This window comes from Rissa tridactyla, chromosome 10 (genome assembly GCF_028500815.1).
Source record: "Rissa tridactyla isolate bRisTri1 chromosome 10, bRisTri1.patW.cur.20221130, whole genome shotgun sequence".
In the NCBI taxonomy this organism is placed as follows: domain Eukaryota; kingdom Metazoa; phylum Chordata; class Aves; order Charadriiformes; family Laridae; genus Rissa; species Rissa tridactyla.
Window position 1 is genome coordinate 11,281,234 of NC_071475.1, and position 19,927 is coordinate 11,301,160.

The 19,927-nt window shown below is 43.0% G+C and overlaps 1 protein-coding gene across 30 annotated transcripts in view; it reads right to left on the bottom strand.

Annotated features, from left to right (window-relative positions):
* Window positions 1-375: 375 nt before the first annotated feature.
* FOXP1 (forkhead box P1) overlaps window positions 376-19,927 on the bottom strand; it is a 395,027-nt gene continuing 375,475 nt past the window's right edge. For all 30 annotated transcript variants that reach the window (XM_054215936.1, XM_054215932.1, XM_054215937.1 and 27 more), the window contains 4 exons: window positions 17,494-17,615; window positions 15,292-15,361; window positions 11,470-11,636; window positions 376-5,296 (listed from right to left, as the gene is read on the bottom strand). In XM_054215936.1, coding sequence (XP_054071911.1) covers window positions 5,152-5,296; window positions 11,470-11,636; window positions 15,292-15,361; window positions 17,494-17,615 — 504 coding nt within the window. In that variant the 3' untranslated portion in view covers window positions 376-5,151. The remainder of the gene's footprint in view (window positions 5,297-11,469; window positions 11,637-15,291; window positions 15,362-17,493; window positions 17,616-19,927) is intronic.

Here is a 19,927-nt window from a genome sequence, read left to right on the forward strand (position 1 = left end):
CTTCTTCCATCCTTTGAAGTGGAGTCCAACAAGGAAGCAAACACTCTCAACTCCCCGTGACCCTAATGGTCAAAACGCTGATGGACTTCCTTGGACAAGTGGATGAACTCTTCGAATGACAGCAGCTTCCTCGCTTCCAGCAGCAAACGACCACCCTGTCCAGACCGGCCGTGAAACTGTTGCTAAAATATCTTGCGATCTGATGTGGTTGGGGGAGACCCAAGGAGAGCGATGAGGCTGTCCACGAATGTGCTGGGACACAGGTGACATGCTCCACGGGCGAGCGCCGGGCCCCAGCGGGGCCTCAGGGGATGCGACACGGGACTCATTGGAGGGGGGGAGACAAAACAAAAACTTAGGACATGGCAACTTGCATTACCAGTGTGAACAACCAGCATTTTTATTGCATTTGAGAATGCTATAATGTCAGTAATTAGTACTGACTACACAACATTTTTTATTGTCTGTATCAACAGACATGGAATGATGGAATTACAGTTGATGTAAGGAATGAGTTTCTTTTATGCCTTATCAAAAAAAAAAAATAATAAAAAAAAATCTTGTTACTGGCAGCACATACACACGAAGCACCATGCTAACAGTCTGGACTGTACCATTTTCATCAAGGCTTATGGGTAGAAGATACTTTGTTACGTGTTCTGGGCCCATTAAAATGCAGTCGTTAACTGCAAATTCACCTCGCAAGACTAGAATACTAAATGACTTCTGAAACATCTAAAAATTCACTCTTGAGTTCATTAACCAAAGGTACCAAAGGATTTCAAGAGAGTTTAAACACATTTTTTTTTTTCTTTCCATGCTATAATGAACGTGAAATTATCGGTGATCTGAAAACTACAATAGTTCAAAATTATTTTTAAAAATTTTTTTTATATATATATATATTTATGTATGTATATATATAAAATATCTAATGATCTTCAATATCTGTAGAACCAGAATCCCTGCCCCGGACTCACCCCGAAGCAGGAGCTCCAGGAGAGGGGACGTGCAGGACCCGCAGCGGGACTCTTGCGAGTGAGAATCAGCAAAAGGTACTATTTTTTTGTGGTCTCTTGTTCTACATAAGCCTTGATTTTTCATTTCACTTCTAGTTGAATGCAGAAACCTAACAGGTTTTACATTTACAAACTTTTTTTTTTTTTTTTTTTTTTTTTTGTGGACAAGGAAGGCTTTGACTCTCATTCCTGACAGCGATTTACCTGATACATGGTACTACTTTCATAATGTACGCTTTTCTTTGAGAAAAAAAACATGTAACAAATTGTCTTTACATCTTGGCACCTTGTAAAGTTTTTTTTTTTTTATACAAAAGTTCAATAGTTTGACACTCCCCATTATTAATCACTACTTCACTGATAAACTTTGAAAGTGTGACCCTGGAATTCATCATGCAAAATATTTACTGCAGCAGGAGAAAAACATTTTTTTTTTTAAAACGACTTTTTTTTTTTTTTTCCTTTCAAATATATGAACTTTGTTTTAAGACAGCCAGAAAAGGCAGTGGTAAGATAACAGAAGGGGTGGGAAAGTATCAAAAAAACCAGCTTAAACACAAAAACTGTACAAAAATGCTTCGATCAATGATAACAGGAGGAAAAAAAAATAATCTGTCAACTATGTTACAATTTAAAAGCTGAAAAAAAAAAAGTCAGGGATTTTCTCCCACATGTCAGCAAATGTCATCCAATATTCTTAAAGCAAGGATAACTAAATAAAATACATGTGCAGCGTATTCTGCAATTCCATTACATACAGTAGTTTTTTTTTTTCAAAGCTATTTTTTTAGTATAGTTAATATAAAGCAGTTGCACAAAAAGCAAAAGGTGTTTTGACAAACAGGTCTGCATTTATTCCTTTTGAGGAATGATATCTAAAAAAAGGACCTTTCCACCTTTTCCGCCCTCCCCTCCCTCCCCCCGAAAGACAAAGGCTCACACAGACACAGTGGGATATATATGTACAACATAATAAACCCCTCCCTAAAGAAGCAACTGTATATCCAAAGGGATACAGAATCAGAATTGTAAAAATCATAGTGAAGTTTGCTTGATGTAAAGCCTGAGATTTTCAGTTGGTTCTTCTGCAAGGCTGCGACACCTGCCAGATATGTTAAACTCTAATTTTTTATTTCTTTTTCTCTTTTTTTATTTTTTTTGTTTTTGCTACAGTCTTTAGACTAAGCATGCAAGACATACAACTAAGTGCAACTGAGTGAAATGTATTTTTTTATTTACTCATTCCCTAACAGTTTGGACTGAGGTATGCGTACTAACAGTTTCTCATGCTGTTATCTTTACTCATGTCTAGCTACACATGCTGAGAATGAACTAATCTACCAGATTTTTATCCCCTTCTGAATACCGAACTAACCAGCAAACCACTCAGTTTTAGAAGCACAGGGCTCAATTCTCATGATGCCCATCTGGCTACCGCCGGCACGTCACGAAGCTGCCTGGATATAATTTAAAACCAAAAAAAAAAAAAATATGTTTCAAATGACCACAGACTGCCCTTTTTTTCTTTGCTTTTTTTTTTGTCTTTTGAAACAGAAAGCAGAGTTGAGTTTTATAAAAGTAACTGCCGATAAAATTTCTTGTACCAAAGCTTATGAGTGGACAGGAGTGTTATTTCCTTATGAAAAATGCTGACCAAAAACTAAACAAAACTGAGAAAACGTGCCAAGATCAACCAAAATTAAAGCAGTCATCCTAGCACAGTCCCGAAACAGAAGTGGCACACAATCTGTAGAACCAAAGCCCAAAAAACGTTTTGTTTTTTTTTTTTTTTTTCTCATTTAATTCTAGAAATACTATTATGTGGTCCAGTTAAATTGTGGGAGCTTTTCTGTTCTCTTCTGTATTTTATTAAACTGTCTCCTTTATCTGATACTCTTAATTTGCCGTGAAATAACTGTGTCTTTGCTTTCTCCAGCTCCCTTCTCACAGCTCCACCAGTAACACTGATTCCTAGTTTTAGCCTCAAAAGCTGTCCTCGATTCCTCTTTACAGACTTTCCTTTTGGTCACTGTAAAGAATTGCAAATAAAAAGTAACAACTTTGGTTCAGACATCTACTTGGCCTTCTAAATTTTCTAGAATAAAGGAGCAGTTTCCCTCTCAGGTTAGCAATAGCCCACATCTTGTCATTTCCCTCTAAATTCTTCAACCTCCTTTGATCAACAATAAGAGGATATTTGGCTTCATAAGATAAAGCATATAACAGAGAACATAATTTACCTTTGTGTAATATCTTTGGTAATTTTAGGAAAAAAAAAGGTACAAAGAAGAATATAAATTAAGCTCTGAAAGGCTTTTTGAAATAATAAAAAAGCTACAGTCCTACATAAATAAATGAGTGACGGAAAAGTGGTTGCGGAAATGAAAACGTTTAGGTGTTTGGTGACCGAAGTTTACTGACCTATCGCAACAAATTTTGTATGTCGTGTTTGCTTTGAAGAGCTTTGCCAGTTTTTGCCTAACAAGCCCCGGCGCGAATTCTCTCCTCCACCTCCTGTATCCTACGGCGAGGTTTCCATACTGGCTGGTGTAATATTGCAAAACAATCTTAACTGCAGTACTGGATTTGCACAGCTGAAAATTAACACTTTAGCATTAGTGGGGCTCCGTCCTTATTAACTCCCGTAACAAGTTCAATCTGAAATCTAATTTGTATTCAAACAGATTAATGCCACCAAGCAATCCTGAACTGATGTTTAACCGTGAAACATCACCACGTACAATAACAATTTAATGAAGTCATCTTTCCAACCACTATTTGCAAATGCAAAAAGAAAAAAAAAATAAAAAATTGTAATAATAAATGTATAGGTGCCCATCTCGGTAATCTTAGACATTCCAGAAAGATTTGTTGACCCATTAGAACTCGTGTTAAACAACCGAGAACTTGCCACTGTACTATTCATCCTCTAATAAGAGCGAACTCTGTTGGTGCTGCATATGTTTCTTTGTGCTGTTCAATTTTGTGGCATTTGCTAATATTCACCGTTGCTGCCAAAAAAAAAAAAAAAAAGAAAAATCAAAAAACCCCAACCCCTCCCCCCCAAAGTAAAATTAAAAATACTGCTTTGTGGAATGAATCTGTGTTGCTTCCTACAGTGTTTCTATGTTCATCTGTCATTCATTCTCATTCTTGCAGTACTTCGTTCCTCTCTCTCCGTTGGACAACCCTTCGACATGTATAGTGCAGCATTTGGGACCTTTTCAAAAAACAACAACTAAAAAGGAAAAAAACAAAAAGGAGACACCGAAATGGAATGTTTTCCATAGCTAAAGAAAACATGGTGGCATCTGAAGGAAACTGGAATGAATGACAGAAAAAACTACAAACAATTCAATGACATTCAGCTTCGTATAATAAAAACACCTATTAACATTCATCACAAAGTACAGAAAACGTTGAAGCCTCCGAGAGGCCCTGGGCCCAGATGAGGCCTGAGGTCAGAACTTAAAATGGTAGAGGAGAAGTGGGGCGGGGGAACAAAAGCAATACATTAAAAAGTTTGGGATAATTTTTTTCTTTTAACCCCTCCCCGATATACACGCTCACACGCACACACACATATCCACACACGTGCACACACAGGCCTTCCCCATCCCAAATGGAAGCGAAAAAAAAAGAAACCAACCAAAAAACAAAAAAAATGGAGTAAAGGCAGTGATAATCAACATGCAGTACTGTGCAAATATGTTGTCCATTGGAATCCTTAAAATCTGGGCAAAGACTTGATCTGCAGTTCAGGTGTACATGCTCAGTTTGATGTCCTCAAGTGTCCAAAATTGGCAGGACCTGCAGTCCACAGCTGGCTGCTAAATGCGAGTGAATCAGTTTAGCAAATTTACAACACTGATGTTGACTGTAAGAGAGGAAAATCCCAAGTACCAAACAAGTCCATCCAATGCACAGAGTACAAATTCCTTTTTTCAACAAAAAGTAGAAAAATCAAAAATACTCCCAAATGGGATACTTGATGGCACTAAGAGTTAACATATTTCATAGTTGTCAAAGTGGACTGAGAATCCTCCAGACTGTACAATAATGGAGAGATTTCACAGCTAAGTTTGACGTGTTCTTCCAATCTTCATTCTCAGGATAATGATGTCAGACATACTCATTCTATGTCCTCATTTACAGGTTCATCTTCATAATCTCTGTCGTGATCGAAATCTGGACTGTGGTTGGCTGTTGTCACTAAGGATAGCGGGCCTTCATTTTCATCTGGATCTAACGGTTCTTCTTTGACATGCACGGGGTGCCTGGAAAAAGGAAAACACGGGCAATCAGCAAGTTGCTCGTTCAAAAATGGATGGTTTGAGAAAGGCAAGGTGGTCTGGGGGTTCAGACCCGGCGTGCCGGGCCTAGGAGCTCCAGGTCACCAAGGAGAAGACCCTCAACTTCTACGCCAGCCACTGGAGCCAACCAAAGGCTACGCCGGGCAGGCAGTGCTCAACTTCCCCGGGAAAACACTCTGGGAGGAGCACCTCGATAGGGTTTCCGTCTCGGGATCGAGAGAAAATGCTCTCAGCTGACATATTAAGTTGATTAATACAATCTTTGGATAAATAAGCGGAATAAGCACCCGAACGGCAAAGCAGCAGTTTGTCAGCCCGCCGAGCCGGCGGAGGCTGGGCTAATCATCGCTCGCTGTGTGTGCGGCGTCTCTCGTTAACATGCAGAACCTGTGAGACAACTCTCCAGAGGACGACCCCAAGTGAGGTTCTATCATTAATCAACTTCAAGCAAACACAGCAAAGAGACACCATGATACATGCTTTAAACTCCAAATTAATGCATATTTTTACAAACTGTCAATAAGGGAAGAAAAGCCCTGCCAGGAAACACAAACAGAGAGGAAAAGGCTCGCTCAACACAACAATATGATAAGAAAGCACAGTCCTAACGAGAATAATAACACTGTCAGCTGTAAACAAGGCAGAACATGATCCCCAGCTCATGGTGGGCACAAGGATGTACTAAAGAGATGAGATCTGCCAAATTTCTCATTACAGCATAGCACATGAATAACCCGCAGGGGAACGGGGCTTGGTCATTCAAAACGGGTATGATAACAATTGAAAAATGTTGTTCGTAAATCATATTTACAACAAATCCTATACAAATACAAATTACCTTTTTTTTTTTCCTTCCCCTTTTTTTTTTGTTCGGCAGCTTTTGAAATGTAAAATAGCCATGTGAGTCAATAGTGTCTTGTTGGTGGGACTTTATAGGAAAGTCGGATTTTATTGACATTACCAAGTATTAATAATGCGACACAGCAATGGAGACCCTGTTTGCTTCCTAAATAATTGATGTTGTAGGCAATCCCTTAAAATAAAGTGTTAATGAGTTCAAGTCCCACTCTGTCTCTCATTGAGTTGATATCCACCTCCTAGAGTCTTGTTTTTTCTCCATGCGGGCTGATTTAACCCCTTCCATGTCGGCTAGGCGAAAACATAACCTGAAGCGCAAACCTTCAATTTGTGAGAACTTTTCCTCTCCTTGCGCAGCTTTGCTTTAAAATGAATGATTTTTAAATAGCTGCATTTTGTTTTATGTTTTGTGTGGACAGGAGCGATGATACTGTTTGTACTCCGTTGCGCTGACAGACAGCAAGACTAAATCACCAAACAGGGAAAATGTACTCGGGATCCACGTAAAAACCAAAGGTAACCCTGCGTATTTCATGTGAGGAGGGTGAGCCAGCTGTACCCTTGCTTAGTGTGCAAAGCTGTACCACACCCTATTTATTTACTTTGGCTTGAGTCTGGATCAGTTTAGGAAGCATCTAACTTGCTGACTCCAGGCATTTCTAATGTGAGCTGTGAATGCCTTTCAAGTCGCTGCATATTTCAGCTTCTTGAGTTGTTAAGTGCTAGATCAATAGTTAAGTATTAACTGCACCTTCCAACCCATACGACAAAGGAACAGTGAGGAGAAGTGATGCAGCATCCACGCACGCAGACCTTTTCCCCTCAAATTCACCAATACGTGTCCTATCAACACATCCCTGGGAGCAAAGAGGTTCCTCTGCGCGTCGCACAACGTATGCAAAAAATTACAAGGAGAGAGACGCTGCTCATACAATTTTGACCCAATTATTGAAAAAGGTGGGAGTAAAAAAAAATCAAACTGGGAGGAGACAATTCAAATATCAGAGGTTAAGAATTAGCATAACCATAAAAAAAGTTCGCCGTCTCAGAGGTGTGTGTGTGCTGACCCTCCCGGCGGCTCGTGGCCATGAACATGAAACCATGCTGGTTATATGCAACCAGAAAAACATTACGAGTAGGCTGTGGGGCCCCTCACTTGGGAGAAAACATGAAATGAAAAACAGAAGAAAAAGGGGGAAAGAGCGGGTAGACATAGAGAGCGATAAAGTGTGTGCTACTAGGCCTTTATGGCAGAGATCTTTTCTACTGCTGTTTTACTTTAGAAGTTTTGCTTGTTGGCTTTCTGGTTTTGAGGCTGCTGCTGGGCTTATTTTTGCCTTTTTTTTTTTTTTTTAAAAAGAAGTATTGTTTTTGAAAACGGAGATGGGAAATTTTCAAAGGGGAGAGGAGAAGGGATGTCGCATGCAGCAGAGGTGGCCTCGGCACATGGATGGGAGTTTCTCCAAAGGCTGCTCAAGGACCACATCTCAGTGTCACAGAATCACAAAATGGTTCGGGTTAGAAGGGACCTTAAAGACCATCTAGTTCCACCCCCCTGCCCGGGGCAGGGACACCTCCCACCAGACCAGGTTGCTCCAAGCCCCGTCCAACCTGGCCTTGAACCCTTCCAGGGATGGGGCAGCCACAGCTTCTCTGGGCAACCTGGGCCAGTGTCTCAACACCCTCAGAGTGAAAGATTTCTTCCTAATATCTAATCTAAATCTCCCCTCTTCCAATTTGAAGCCATTACCCTTCACACCACCTTGTGCTCAGCCTGAGAGCAGAAGTGAACTGGTGCCAGCAGATAAGACAGGTACCTGCTGAGCTCGCAACCACCCAAAATGCTGTGAAAGCTCCTTCAAACCTCCCCAAACCTTTCCAAAGCAAACTCTGTCCCGCTTCAGGTTTTGTTATGAAAGCAGGTAAAACCAGGCTGTTTTAACTGAGTTTCTCTTTGAGGTTTGGTGTGGTTCCCAGAAGTCAAAAGAACAAAACTTCAGGAGGGAAAAGCAAAGCAAGCACCAAGTTATGAAAAGGGCTGCTCGACCCCGAGCGAGACAAAGCCGGGGAAGGCCACAAAGCCACGGGGAGGCACGGCCACGCCAGCCTCCTCCAGCAGCTCACGTGCTGGACAAACATCAGACAGCCAGCTCGGCAAAAGCTCCATCCCCCAAATTAAGGAGGGTTATCTGGGTAATACAACCCCCCCCAGGGAGAGATCTGCATGGAAAACAACAAAAAAAAATTTCAACTCCTTGTGTACTCTGTCAGTCGTAACCACAAAGTGGCGCGTGAGGAGGAAACCTTACTGAATCCGTGATTTTGCTCAAACATTTCAGAGCAACTGAAATAAATAAGCTTAAGTAAGCAAAAAGGCAAAGGGAGACTTTTACATCTCTCAAGTAAGTCCAAAGCTCTATTTACCCCCTCACCAAAACCCCAAACTTGGGAAGGAAAACTTCCATTAGAGACTCAAGAATGCAGTCTCTAAATCACAGAAAAGGTAAATGCTGGGCTAGGCAAAAAGGGAAAAAAAAAAAAAAAAAAAAGAAAAAAAGGAAAAATAAAAGGGGGGGAGGGGGCAGAAAGGGTTTCCCATTTCTTTTTTGTAGTAGCAGAATTTCAGCCCATTCCTTTTAAGTAGATGCCTGAGCCTCCAGAAGGGGTTAACAATAAATAACCTTGCTGAACACAGATTCCCCTTCTTTTCACATCTGAGTAATTCTTTTGTTTGTCCACTCTGGGAACAGAGGAGTTTTTAATAAAGCTGACTGTTGTTTAAAGCCACTGAGTTCTGGTGGTGCACACAGCATGGAGTAGTTTGCTTTGTGGCTACCTTTGGAGCATATCAGGATGAAAGTGTTATGTCCCCAAGCTGTAATTATGCGACTACTTTCTAGTGTTTCAAAAGGAGGGAGAGAGAAGGAACAAAAAAAAAAAACCACCCTAGCCGTGGTTCAATGTGTCATAAAAAGGAAACGAATGAGCGGTAACAAGACTTCAGCTAAAGTGTTAGACTTCTTAGCTGTCATGTTAACAAGGTCCTTTAAACCTCACAATAAAGTTTAAAGCCTGATTTATTCTAATATACTGAAATTGTTTAAAAAATAATTTGCATTATGACAAGGAAATCTGTTCTGAGAAAAAAAACCCTGAAAATGTCATTAACAAAGCAGGCTTACGGAAAATAAGAGGTTGCACAGCGTATGGAAATTTGCTGTTGACTCGTGATTTTATTTAGTAAACAGGGTAAACCCTGCGACGTGTGAACGGTGTTCTGTCTTTAGATCCCTTCAAACTACTTAGAAACACCATTTTAACGGGGAAGCTCAGAGGCTGGTATTGGAACATCACCCGGCCACATTTTACTTAAGCAAAAAGAAATGTTCAGCGGAGAACACATATATTATCAATTCTGAGAAAATGAAAACACTCAGGAAACAATCATTTCCATATTACAACAGAAAATTGGATTTTCTGGTGAATAATGAAAATGAGGCATCCCTCCCCCCGTCCTCCTCTCTCTCCAGTATTCGTTCTGTGCCCCTCACCTTGGTATCAATGTGCTAAGAGATGATTATTAAGTGCAACAAAGGCCAGGGCTATGCACAGTTCTGGAAGATGTCCTAGCCTGTTTCAACTCGGTTATTTTTCCCTCCTCACAGCCTCTTCAAAGACAACGAAACCTTAGGTGAAATGAGAAGTGCGTGAGCTACGCTAGCCTTGAACTTGCAAAAAAATAATTACTTGGATTAACGCAACATCATAAACGTTCATCCCTGTCTGCTAGGCCAGGAGAAACCCTTGGGAGAAGTCTTGTTTCTGGAGAAGAGCCACATCCCTCCACTCCTCCTTCGTGCCGGCCCTACGTGGTCACGGGCAGAGGATAACGAATTGTGACTAAAACTGCCTCAAGATGAATCCGTCTGTGAGAGACGGAAAGTGTGTCATGCAACGCTACTTTAGGAGAGATAATTAATACTGCACAAACAATCACTGGAAAAGCTAAACACATTATTTGAATGTTTTGAAGTAAATGGTAAAAGACAATGTTTAAATTAATTATTAATTAAAAATGAATGTTGCCATCTTTAAAGATTTTTTTTTTTTTCAAAGCACTTTGTGCACTGATTTAAAATGCTGCGATATCAAAGCACCCAGAGCCTCAGATTCCTTCGTGCCCCCTCCCCTCTGACAACACATTATGCAGGTGGGAAACTTTTTTGCCATTAAATGCTAATTAGTTTCACAACTAATTACTATCGTGGTATTAGGTTAATGTTTTTCTACTTTCTGATTTCGACTTACTTTTGTAAATCCCTTATTCAAATTACTTTGAAGTAAAAGACTACAAATTAGTTCCCTTTTTAATGCGTAATGCGAGCCGTGGCGAGCCAGGCAGTAATTTCACAGCCCGTTTTGAGGCACAGGCAGAAGGAAAGGCAGCACGGCTCTCGCACCCGGTCACTTGCGCAGGCACCCACCGACTCCGCAGAGTTTTTGGAGAACTGCAAGACTTAAAAACTCCGGCTCTCCTCACCAGCCGCCAATTACCTGGTATGTAATTTGAGGGGAGGGGGGAATTTATAGCTTTGCAAACTCACTCCGGCACCCCATAAATACCGAACACACCCATCGGGGCATCACACCCTTCCTGCCTTACCCTTTCCTGCGCCAGCGCGCTGCCCGGGTGCCATTCACGTTGAGCAGGGACGGCGATCCCCCATTACTTCACGAGGTTATATATGCACTCATTATACTGCCGTCTGTTGCTATAATGCTCGTATTAATTTTCCTTTTGATATTTTAAGAGCAATCTATAAATCACGCAGACCTTCTCGTGTGCCATCGTTAATGCTTAGCAAGACCATTGCGTGTTGAGTGGGTTCATCTTAGACCCGCCAAACAAGCCCATTTCCCAGCTCTGCCCCACCGGCACGCTTGTCGTATGGACCAAAAGGGAGAGAAATCTCTTTTTTTTTTTTTCTACAAGAAATGCAGTTGCCTATGATGTTTTGCAAGGTCTAAAGAAGAGAACTGCAAACAAGTTAACAATTCTATAGCTCTGCGTGCTTGTTGGACTGGACTGAGCTGATCGGTTTTATGCGGAAGTTGGTAAAAGGCCCTTTTACGTTCTAATCGACCTAAGCAACGGAGATGCGTACTCCTGCTGCTCCATCCATGAACCTCAGGAACCAACTGCGAAGGCCTCCAGAGCCACGCTTCAGAAGACCGTAGGACATCACCTAGAGCCGCACACGTGCCTCTGCCGTACTTACATTGCTTGCATAGGGGAACGTCCTGGACTACTGTCACTCCCGTTACTGTTCGTATGCTCCATTGCACCGTTGAGCTCTTCCCTCATCACGTTGGCTAAATTGCCCAGAGTGGGATTTCCCATGGAAGCAGTAGTGTATAGAGGTATACTGTTCTCAGCCATTGAAGCCTGCCAGGGACACAAACAAATATATGAAGAGCCATGACTAACGTTTTTATACATTGCACAACACGCTCACTTATTCCAAAACATTCTCCACATTTACATTATTTGCAATTACCATTTTTTTTTTTAAAATATTGTGCTTTCTGATAGGTATTACCCTTATTCCACCAAGGGAAATTTAACATCATTTACATCTGGGTTTAAGCACTCATAGCTGTATTGGCTTGTGAGAGGATGGAGCTTTCCGTTCCCTATTAGGAATTACACCCCCTGGAAAAAATAAAATGTCCTGTTCCTATTTTCATTTTGCAAAATTATGTTTGGGGCTTTGGGTTTTTTTGTGGCTTAGGTTTGGGTTTTGTTTTTAATGAAACGGGGAAAAAAAAATTAGAAGTCGCTCAGCTGATAACTCCTTCCTACCAGAGCAAAGAGGCCCCAGGCAGGAGGGCAGCGTCACCCAGTTTGGTTTTTCTTGTGACACAGGTGCGAAGCTGCAGTTTAGCACTCACTGGATCGGTCCAAGTTGCACTCATCTACCCAAGAGCTGAACCAGTTCGTGTGAAATTTTTAAGCCCCAGCAACTCAGCTCTTACCTTAGCTATTACAGATCTGACCATTTTATTTCGATTTTCCCTTGTTCTAAAGAAATGTCATGCAGAGGCACACTGCAGTTAACTTTCTAAATGGAAATCTTTGTAGGAAGAGAATGAACTGTTAAATATTTTCCTTCTGATTCCCATCGTTCTGCCTGCTAATATTTACTGTGTGTCAGCATTAGCTCATGTTGCCGACACAGTCCCGTGCCCGGCGCAGCAGCGGTGGGAGCGCAGAAGCCTGGAGCCCCGGAGGAGCCCAGCATTTGGCAGGGATGGGATGCACGGCTTTCCAAAGCTGTATTGCCCAGGGACTCAGAGGACATTTAACCATTTCGCCCATCCCAGCCGGATCCGGCTGACATCATCGTGTCACCGCCGGAGAGCCACAGACGCTGGCTCGGCAGCGCCCGACCCGCTCCAGGGGGAGGTCAGCCGCCTGCAGCAACAGAGCCAAAAAATCCATCAGGCTCCAGGTCTGCGTGATGCAAACCCTGCCTGTGGGAGGGGAATTCATGCAAATGTCCTCCCCCCAGCAAACGCTCTCGCCTGCTCCTCATTCATGGGACAAAACTCCTTGCTTGTTGCCATCCCAGCCGGCAGAGTTGTTCCCAGGCAAGCGCAGCCAGAGAGCGGGTGGGGGGAGACGGCATGGGAAGGGGGGGCACGGCCAGCCCTGACTGCAGCATCTTCAGGAGCACGGCCCCTTTTATTCTTCCTTATGTTGACCTCTCCATGTGCAGCCCTATGTGTCACATGTGATTACAAAAGCTATTCTAACAGGGAGGATTATTTTTATCTTCTTGATTCAACAACCGGCAAACTCATTGTGATTAGGGGAGGCAAAGAATGGTTCACATTTCCTGCACTTGGCAAAATAATGACTCAAGTTCTTCACCCATAGTGATAACTTGTAATTGCAGTAAAGCAATTTACTGGGGGAGAGGTGGGACACGAGGAATATCTGCTATAAAGATAATAATAAGGGAGGGGGGTGTTTTGGGAGCCCCCGGTGACCCGCTGGGAAAAGAGCACGCTGGTGAGAGCTGGAGTCCCCGTCCCTTCCACACAGAGAGCGGGAGAGAGCTGCTGCTTCTCCCTGGACACGAGGGAAAACAGATGGAGGAGATGTCAGGGGGGTCAGGGTGAAGGAGAGTAGCAGCTCTGCCACCCCACAGGAGAAGAAAAACCCATCCCGCCATCCCGGCGGCACACAGCACACCGTGCTGTCCCCCGGAGAGGCGGCCCCTGCGCTCACGGGGATGTGCAAAGAGCCCGTCTTTGCCAGGGGAACACTGCTTGTTAATTATTAATCAGACTGAACGTAGGCACCGGCAGGTACAGCAGCCTCCTGTCTTAGGAGGAAGGTTGTTGCCCAAGCGGGGTCTGAACTGCCCAGGCAGCACGGGCCGCCCGCACGGCTTCACCAAACCCCCCAACAGCATCCGCCGGGATTCTGCCTCCAAAATCCAATGGCGGGGAGAGGAGCAAGGAACCCACTGGTGCATTTTCAACTTAAATGAGAACACGTCTCAGTGCAACGGATATTGTTCACCCCTTTAATAATGGATATTGTTCACCCCCGTTTATTAGAGGGGCCACAGCGGTAGCAAATCTGGCCCAGGCTCTTCTCTCCATCAACAGAGTTCACACGATGCTTTGGGCGGAGGAGGGGGGCACGGACACGAGTACGTGCCGCTTCCAGGAAAGGTGGGAAATGGAAACAGTTTGGAGGTTATCACAAAAGACAAGAATGGATGGAGATGACGACAACGACACGTGTTTCAGAAATAAAACATGGACAGTTCCGTATGATAAGCATATTAATTGAAATTAGTCACATAGTTAACAATGTGAAGAAATGCAGGATCATTTCACTTTTGCCTTTCAGCCTCATGAATGTAAAATGTGCTTGCAATCTTAATACTATTCAAGAGACAAAGCAGTCTTTAAAAATCACACTTCACAAGACTCAAGGGAAAATAAGTTACTAATGAATGGTATTTACAGTTGCTTCATTTAAACATGCTTTCCTTTGCTTTTCAGAAGTTATTGCACAAGCTCAAATAATTAGAAGCAATGCAGAACATCGCTTTTCCCCTAATAATCTGTTTCTTGGTTCTGAAAAGAGAAGTCTGCTAGACCTTCCACAAAACGCAGTTGCCCAAGCAAATATCCAGGGCCATCAGTGAACTTCTTGAGAAGTGACTCTCAACAAACAAGCGGGCACTGCCACCCAGATAAATTCACACTATGTGGAAGATGCTTGACCCCCTTCCCCCAAGCACACGCCCCCCCTGCAAACTCAGGGCACGGTAATGCATTCCTACCTTTGGTTCACACAGCAAATACTGACCTTACCTGGGGTTTTTGAGATCGACTTGGGAATTTGTAGAGAGGGGAAAAAAAATGCCAACCCGCTAATACAGGGCATGAAAAAGGGCTGGAGACACGCACACTTTTAGGCTGCAAGTTATTAATTGTGCCCTGACACTTTGTGTATTTCTGCATCGTGAAAAAACAGATTTTTTGTCTCACAATTACAGTACAGTTTAAACCAATAAAAATTATCTTTTTTTTTTTCTACAGGAATTGCGACGTTTATTTTTTACCAACAATAGGAAGATATGCAAAAATAGCCCTTAAAAGAAAAGGGGGAAAAATGATCTGCTTTCTCTTTAAACCCATGAACAATAGAAGGTCACGTGCCGCAGTATCCTATCATTCAGCACATTAATAGCTGTGCTAGAGTAATTACACTTGTGGTATTTTTGCCTCAAGTGAAATTCTGAAATAAGAGGATGGAAATTATGATACTGCTGATAAATATTAATAAGTGAACTTTTAATTTTTTTGCCACAATATTCAAAATGCTAAGCATCTAGCTAATGCTGAAGCAGCCTGATATGTGTTTGCCTCCAGGGACTATGATGCTTTATGCACTTAAGAAAAAAGTTTAACGGAATTAAAATTTAATATCTAATTAGAGCAAGGCTAATATATTTTGAAATGAGTGGGGAAGACACACGCCTCTGTTGCATATTTGCTACAGTCATTAATCTTACCTGTAAAGCAGCATTGAGAGGTGTGCAGTAGGTGTGGCTGGTCTGTATGTTTTTAATAAGAGAAGGGTTACTGCATAAGAAAAACATAAAAAGGAGAGTTAAATGCAACCAACTTCTGTGCGAGCGTTTCAAGCATGTAATGCTTCCTCCCACACCAGAAAACTAGAGCTGAGACTGTTTTTCCACACAAGTTCTCTTTCGTTTCTCTTTTTTTTTTCTTTTTAATTCAAAGAAAATATCTGAGTTTTAGGCTACGGTTATCGTATTTGCCTTTACTAAATAAGGAACATCATTATCTCTCGACGTTACCTCGCCATGTGTTCTACTACCCTGCGTTAGCAGCATCTTGGCATCTCTGTTCGTTTTAGCTGCGCTCAGGAGAAATTTTCCAATATTCGGCGTGCCTGGGAGCCAGCTCCCGTGTAAAGGTCCATCATGAGGAGGCTATGATCAAACGCATCAACGGGACATTTTCAATAGTACTTCATGGAAATTATTCTCGAAGTCGCTGGCAGCAGAGCCCCTCGCAATGGCGCAGGGGACTGTGATGGGAGAGGATGTGAGCCGCATTATTTCCTGCCAGGCAAGTGGCGAGTGGCCCCGGTGAGGGACTGTCACTGCCATCGCCAGTGCCCCCCATGGTCCAGGGCTGTGTGCATGGAGGCACCACAGCAGGGACTGCTGCACCGCAGCGGAGCAGTACGGACCACGCAGAACAACACACTGCCCTGAAGGCCGCTTTAATAAAAAATATTCTGATATGCTATTTTGGACGCTTACTTTAGTCATCGTAAGTTTACGTAAGGGGCCAGATTTGAGGAAACTGAATGCCAAGCATACCCGCTCTCTCTTTAGCGGGCATCTAAATATCACTGGTTCCACCAGAGGGGGAAAAAAATTTAAAAAAAATATCAAATACAAATGAGATAAAAAGTGCCAATGCAAAAAAATCTCCAAGAAATTTTATCACTCACTGGGCGTTATTTATTTTTTGGTTGTTTTTTTATCACGTGGGAATGGATCACGGTGAGAAGAGTCTTAACCGCGCCCCTCCCACAGGGACCAGCAAGGTTAAGTTCTCCTGGAGAGATGGCCTTTGAGTAAAGGTCAAAGAAAATTGCTTTGGGAACCCCAGGAATATTTGTGTGTGGCTGTTGTAGACACAGGATAGCCTGTTGATTATAATCTTTAAAACTGGTCTCACTGCACTTTCAAACTTTTTAATGTTAATTCAGCGTTTCTGTCTTACAAGCACCTTACTCTATTTGTGATTAAGAGTTGCAAAACAAAGTCATACAGCTGAAAGCAAAGGAAAATATCAGAATTAAAACTTATCTGAAGCCTTTCCTGGCATCTATCTGTCTTCCTGACAGGTCTACAGCAGCATATCTGCACTAGCGTGGATAATTATTTTAGTCTACATTGCACTATAAACAAATGCTATAACAAACATGTCAAAGTAGAGTTATTACTACAGGCATTTGGATTATCAGAGTAGGACACACGAAATACACATAACGACCAAAAATTTAGTTTCTTTAGCAGCAAAGGTGATGTCACTATTTCGTGAAATGCAAGTCTACATGAGATGGGTAAATCATGCAAAGCAAAGCAACAGCAGAAAAAAAAAATTAAAGCAAGTAAAAGCTCTTACTGTGCAACAAGCTCGCCAAAGTTTTCATCAGGGCAGTATTTTCGAGGACGGCCTCGTTGAATATGACGGCCACGTTTAAACTCTTCATCATCAACAGTCCAAAAGGACCCAAACTCATCCTCTACTCTGATAAAGCACTTATGCAGTGAGAGGTTGGTGCGAATGGCACCCTGGGACAAGAGCAGCAGCAAAGGAGATGAAGTGGAAACAAAGGGACACGGGATCGGGGACAGAACAGACATCAAATACAGGGAAAAGGAAAAAGAAAATAAAATGCAATAAGCATAAGCAAATGGTTTGTGAGGGTTAATATGCATTGCCACCTAAAAGCTACTAGCATGTGATGCAACAAACACCAAGCAAGCAGGGTCAGGGTACTGGTGAGCATACAAACAGTAGTGATGAGATGTTTGTCTTTGTTTCCCTTAACTGAAACAATGCGAAACCACCTGTGGTTGGTCTAACACCAGCTAGCAGCCAAAAGCCTCTACGTTAAACTGTAAGCATGATCCAAGCTAGGCTAAGAAGTTCAAACATGGTGGACATACCCACTGATCTTTTGTGGCCTTCGTTTTTGGAACTCTTGTTCATCCACTGTCCATACTGCCCCTTTAACGTTTTCTACTCGCACAAAACACTTGTGAAGACTAAGATTATGACGCACTGCATTCTGCAGCGAGTATAAAAGAGAAAACATTCAAAAACTTTCTATGAGAAAATGCTCATCATCGTCCAAGAACAGCAGCACAGTCAGCTTGACAGTCCTCATTTTGCAATGTTAAGCCCCTTCCCCTCCCCACACCCGCTTGCTTCCCCCGGCTCTTTATGTCTTATTTTTGCAAAGACAAAATAAATATAAAAGCTTAAACCCCAGATTAGCAATTCAAGTTATTCTTATCAATTATCCCCAGTGTGAATGAGAACAGCCATCATTTTAAGCATGCATGTTGTATAATACAGCACATTTCATACAGAACACAACACTGCTTAAACATTTTCAAAACAAATATATATGCTCTGCAAAGAGAAACTTGTCCTCTCCTGGAAAAGAAAGCGGTTAGGAAGAACAGAAAGGATTCCCATGTAAGTGCAGACGGCTCAGTTTAGCAGCGAGGCACCGGAGCTGGTGCTGCTGGGGTTTCCCACAGCTGGGCTAATGCGAATCAGGTGCTCAACCTCCGTCCACACCCACGGCATGGACCAGGGGCTCGGGGGGCTCAGCAGCACCCCGCCGGCCAGCACGGCATCGGCTCCTGCCTCCATGGCTTGCTCTTATATGGAAGTTGGCTCCTATTTCTGGCAGACTACTGTACTGACTGATCTGAGCCTCTGCCAAGTGAAAACATGAGGAGGGCTCTTGGAAACAAAGTGATAATATCCCCACAGCTCGTCACCCAGAGGGACCCGCGCTCATGGCATCCCATGCTCAGATGTCCTCTCCGCAGCTCGGCACCAGGGAAGGACGAGCCCGGCCAACCCCTCCGATGTGCTCGGACCTCTGCTGAAGCCGGACACGAGACCCGTCACTTTGTCACTTGGCTTTTCTGTCCCTTTTCCCTCTGAAACGGTGCCAAAAGCCTTGTTATTCCCCAAAGGGAGTGCCATGCTCCTTCCCTGGTTTTAGGAGTTTTCTGAGCAAACACCCTACTACAAAGCCACTCAGATGTGTATATGGAGCTTGTCCCCAGCGCTGCTGAAAGGGGTTTGGTAAGCAGGGAAAACAGAAGAAGCCATTTGCTGAAAATATGCAGGCGAACAAACTCCATCCATCATCACTGGCACCATTGATTTAGTCAATCTGGTTGACTCGTTCGCAGGCACAATGCCAGCCAAACACATGGCCTGGGTCTAGGCAACCAAGAGACTACAATTTTTTTTCCTTCCATCGTCATCATCGTCTCCTTTTTTTTTTTTTAATGAACATCGGGTCTGGATGGTGAAAGGGAGCTCTAATCATGAATGTCTAAATCACTGTGCAAACAAAGGGTACGCACAGTGCATTTGTCATGTAAATGAAGAGGCAGCCGTGTGTGTGTGTGTGTGTGTGTGTGTGTGTGTGTGTCTGGGAGGGGAAGGCTGAGACTCTTTTTGCTACTTTTCCATTTCTCTGGAAATCGCTCGCGCTGTCCCCACGCTCCCGTCCCCGGAACAGGGGAAGAGTCAGGGCTCAAACTGCGTTTGCTCAGCAGATGTTTGAGTGCAATCACGTCTCCTCTGGCTGTAGGTGCCCCATCTCGGCACTTGGGCTTTTCCACACTCATCTGCTCGTGAACTGGTGGAAAATTAAACCTGGAATATGCTTTTTCTCCTATTAGCATCCCTCGTATGAGCAAGGCAGAAGTCTAGCAGAAAGTCAACTTGCCCAGGAGGGCTGCTTCTTTCTGCCCTTACTTTCTTCTGTTCTTATTTCCTAATGATATTTTGTTGTTGTTGTTCCCTCCCACCTCTCCCAGATTTCACTGCTTCTGGATTTTTTGGCAAAATCCCCATTTTTGAGGTGGAGGAAAAACACGCAAACGCCCCACACCTTATGGGCTAAAATCAGCCAGCTCAGCAAGTGCCGGTGGGTGCCGCAGTAGCGGAACCCAACACAGGGCTGCCGGCCCACATCTGGGTAACTCAGGCAGTTTCCTGTGAAAATGGGAACCCTGTCAAGTCTGGAGCAAAATGTAAGAATAATAACGTTATTTCCCCCAGTGAAAGCTGATCTTGTAGTTCATACAGCAGTTGATCAAATGCACGCAGCAAAGTTCAGCGAAGTGAGTCCTCGGAGTTTGTAAACAGTCTCTAAATACATGGCTGAGCAGGAATATTTGTATTCTTCTTTAAATAAATTTAATGCCGGAGAAATACTTTAGAGTGTTCCTGCTCTCCTGAAGTCAATGTGCCATTGATGGTTAAGGCTGCTGGATCGGGCTCTCGCTGAATACGTTGAGACAGACAAGACATCCATGAAGTCTTGCCCTCACTTTCTATTTTCCA